The sequence below is a fragment of the Lutzomyia longipalpis genome, chromosome 3 (genome assembly GCF_024334085.1).
Source record: "Lutzomyia longipalpis isolate SR_M1_2022 chromosome 3, ASM2433408v1".
NCBI classification, from domain to species: Eukaryota; Metazoa; Arthropoda; class Insecta; order Diptera; family Psychodidae; genus Lutzomyia; species Lutzomyia longipalpis.
In genome coordinates this window covers 19642109-19645959 of record NC_074709.1, presented here as the reverse complement: position 1 = coordinate 19645959, position 3851 = coordinate 19642109, and the positions used below count along the sequence as shown (strand labels likewise).

Here is a 3851-nt window from a genome sequence, read left to right as displayed (position 1 = left end):
TTAGTTAGTTAAGGCATTAGTGAGGACCCTAATGCCAACATTTTAACTGCCATACATGCCACCCTAGACTCATGACGTTGCCAAGGGACGGCAACAATGTCAGGGCTGGCCGAATTGTAGGCATTGAGACCGAAGGCCAAAAATATTATCCCGTGCCATGGTCTGTTGTGTGTGTAAACCTCTTTGGGAGAGGGCTGTGATGGTTGATAAGCGTTGCCCTAGCGGTGCTTATCATGCGTTGGTCATTCTCTCGTGAGCCTTTATGCCGAGAGGACCAGTTACGCTGAAAGAGGGTTGGCTATCACAGTCACTCTCATGTATATAAAAAAATTGACTACAATCAGGCTCTATAATTAAATTGTAAGAGAAAAAAAAAAAAAAAAAAAAAATCACAAAAATTGAAACTTAATTTCAAACAGTTTTGAACGAAAAAAGAAAAAAATGTAGCTACACAGGTGCACTTACAATTGTATTGTGACACCTTTGTCAAAAGAAAATTAAGAAAATGCACATAACACAGTCAGAAGGAACTGCACAAGAAAAAGAAAACGCCAAGTCGAGGAGCAGATGACATGACGTCAAGTTGCGGCCAATGGGATGAGTGCACTGAAGATGTGGTTGAGGTCATTGCCCTCATGCCGATGGTTCACACACATCCCCGCGCGGTTGTGAGCGTTGATGTGAAAGGCTTCCATGTAGTTGAGTTGATGTGATCTATTGGTGGAGTCCACTACACTCACTTCATTGAAGGCGAAATTATGATGCTCCTCACGCATGTGAGAAACAAGAGAAGATGCCATCTTAGAAAAATCCCTGGTAGATCGCTCATGTTCCGATATCCTTGTACCCAATTTTCTCGAGGTCCTGCCGAGGTAGTATTTACGACAGCCACCACAAGGAATGCGATATATAACATTGGATTTCTCCAGCAAAGGGGTACGATCCTTCATGTTCGTGAATGAACGTCCCAAGGTGTTGTCAGCCTTGAAACAAAGCGTCACATCCTTCGAGTGTCTCTTAATAGTTTTGGCTATCCCCTCACTTAGTCCCTTTATGTAAGTCATTGAGCAGAATTTGGTCTCAGCGATCGTGTTGAAAGAGTCATCAACTCCATTTCTCTGTCTCACTCCCCCTTGCTTTTCCAGCAGCTTCACAATCAAGTGTTGCGGATAGTTGTTCTTTTTTAGCAAATGAGTGATGGTTGCATCAGTATTGGTGAGAGGATCAGTCGTGAGAGACTTCACTCTGTGTATGAGCCCCTCAGCTGTGTTAATTTTTTGTTTCATTGGATGGAGAGATGCAAAATTGAGAATCCGACCTGATGCTATAGGCTTCTGATACCATCTAGTTGAGAGAGTGCCATCCTCGTTCCTCTTCACCATTGTATCCAAATATGGTAGTTCGCCTTCTTTTTCCAGCTCGTGAGTAAATTTGATTTTCTCATTAATGCTGTTGAAATGGAGTAGTAATTGATTGACGACATCCTTATGCACCACAAGAAACAGGTCATCTACGTATTTGAGTACCAATTTGGGTGGGGGTGATGGAACAGTGTCTAAAGCCACACGGATAATGTGGTCCATGGTAATGTCCGCAACAACCGGCGACAAACAATTCCCCATCGGCATGCCCTCAATCTGCTGGTAAAATTCGCCTTGGTATTTGAAATAACCACTGTCCATAATGAGCGTGATCATTTCTTTGAATTTTTGGAGAGAAATATCAGTGTGTGTGCTGATCTCATCCCACCTGCTGTCAATCAAATCCAATGCCAAACTCCTCGGAATGTTAGTGAATAATGAAACAACATCGAAACTCACCAAAATCTCATCCCTCTCAAGCACCAGATCCTTTATGCGGTTCACAAAATCATAAGAATTCTTCAATTTAAACGGCGAGTTCTCAGTGATATTTTTTAAGATATCATTGCAAAAGCGGCTCAAATCATGTGTGGGGGAGCCCACACAACTGATGATAGGGCGCAACGGGACATTCGCTTTATGGATCTTGGGAAGACCATAGATCCTCGGTGGTACCGCTTTGTAAGTGATCAAGTGGCTTTTGGTCCAGTTATCAACCAACCCCCGATCATGTAAACTTCTGACCATTTCATTGTTCTTGTTCTGAAAGCGAGTAGTGGGATCCTTCTTGAGACGTTTGTAGGTGTTAGTATCCGAGATAAGGACATCCATCTTAGATGAGTACGAGCTCCTGCTGATTATAACGGTTTTTCCGCCCTTGTCAGCAGAAGTGATGACAAGATCTTTATTGTTACCAATAAATTCTCTCAAAGATCCGTAAGCTCGCCTCAGCCAACTATCCAATGGGGTCTTTGGTTCTCGTCTGTGGGTGTAGTTAGTGATCTGGTTGGTGATTTGTGTCCTTGCCGTGTTTTTATCATCCTCCGAACAATCCATTGATCTCATGCAATCCTCCACTTCCGCCAATAGGCGCGCCATTGGGATATCCTTCTTCGTCTTATAAGGAAGTGCAAACTTTTGGCCCAGACTCAAGAGGTGGGACACATCCTCAGGGATCACGGCATCAGTCAGATTTACAATCCAATGCTCATCGTATGGAATAGCTCCGGTGGATGACGATCTGATGGCTGAGAATTTCCTTTTATGTGTCTCCTCTAAAGTGATCAATCTTCTACGGTAGAATTTTTCCTGGTTCCTGATGAAATCATTCAAGGCAACGCAATTTCTACCTTTGATGTCCTCGATGATGCCGGACATCTCCTTCTTCAAGGTGCTAATGCTCCAATGTGTGACTTTGATTTCAGCGCTTAATATCTTCCTCCTGAATTGATTCAACATTCTGTCCACGTATGTGCAAAAATTGAGATTCCCATTGAAAAGTCCACAGACACTGGTGAGGGCATTTGTAATGTGTTTAGGGAAAAAACCATTACGTCTACATTCGCAGAGAAAAACCTTCCTTGCGACCAAGTTGGCCTTCTTCGTGTAGCAGTTTGCAAGTGCCTTGAATAAAGCACTTATATCTCTCCCATGCACTTGTTCAATACGGGAATAAAAACGGTCCATGATGACAAAAAATGGGCTGCTAATGGTTTCCGATGCAAGATGAATGATAGAAGTATTAACGACTGTGAGGTGTATATGTAGGAAAAGAATCGGTTGCAGTCTGTTCTCAGGTGTTTTTTATTACATAAGTAGCTACGTTGCGATCAATTTATGATCTTCATCAGGCTCTATAATTAAATTGTAAGAGAAAAAAAAAAAAAAAAAAAATCACAAAAATTGAAACTTAATTTCAAACAGTTTTGAACGAAAAAAGAAAAAAATGTAGCTACACAGGTGCACTTACAATTGTATTGTGACACCTTTGTCAAAAGAAAATTAAGAAAATGCACATAACACAGTCAGAAGGAACTGCACAAGAAAAAGAAAACGCCAAGTCGAGGAGCAGATGACATGACGTCAAGTTGCGGCCAATGGGATGAGTGCACTGAAGATGTGGTTGAGGTCATTGCCCTCATGCCGATGGTTCACACACATCCCCGCGCGGTTGTGAGCGTTGATGTGAAAGGCTTCCATGTAGTTGAGTTGATGTGATCTATTGGTGGAGTCCACTACACTCACTTCATTGAAGGCGAAATTATGATGCTCCTCACGCATGTGAGAAACAAGAGAAGATGCCATCTTAGAAAAATCCCTGGTAGATCGCTCATGTTCCGATATCCTTGTACCCAATTTTCTCGAGGTCCTGCCGAGGTAGTATTTACGACAGCCACCACAAGGAATGCGATATATAACATTGGATTTCTCCAGCAAAGGGGTACGATCCTTCATGTTCGTGAATGAACGTCCCAAGGTGTTGTCAGCCTT

General features: G+C 42.5%; 2 protein-coding genes across 2 annotated transcripts in view; one reads left to right on the top strand and one right to left on the bottom strand.

Annotated features, from left to right (window-relative positions):
• Positions 1-578: 578 nt before the first annotated feature.
• On the bottom strand, positions 579-1697 carry LOC129792292 (uncharacterized). The gene has a single exon (XM_055831200.1). The coding sequence runs from the start codon at positions 1695-1697 to the stop codon at positions 579-581; it is 1119 nt and encodes a 372-aa protein (XP_055687175.1).
• Positions 1698-1946: 249 nt separating this feature from the next.
• LOC129792291 (uncharacterized) overlaps positions 1947-3851 on the top strand; it is a 5583-nt gene continuing 3678 nt past the window's right edge. The window contains exon 1 of the mRNA XM_055831199.1: positions 1947-2092. Coding sequence (XP_055687174.1) covers positions 1947-2092 — 146 coding nt within the window. The remainder of the gene's footprint in view (positions 2093-3851) is intronic.

Excerpts from the sequence above, each read along its gene's own strand:
- LOC129792292 (XM_055831200.1), bottom strand. The coding sequence starts at position 1,697 with ATGATCACGCTCATTATGGACAGTGGTTATTTCAAATACCAAGGCGAA.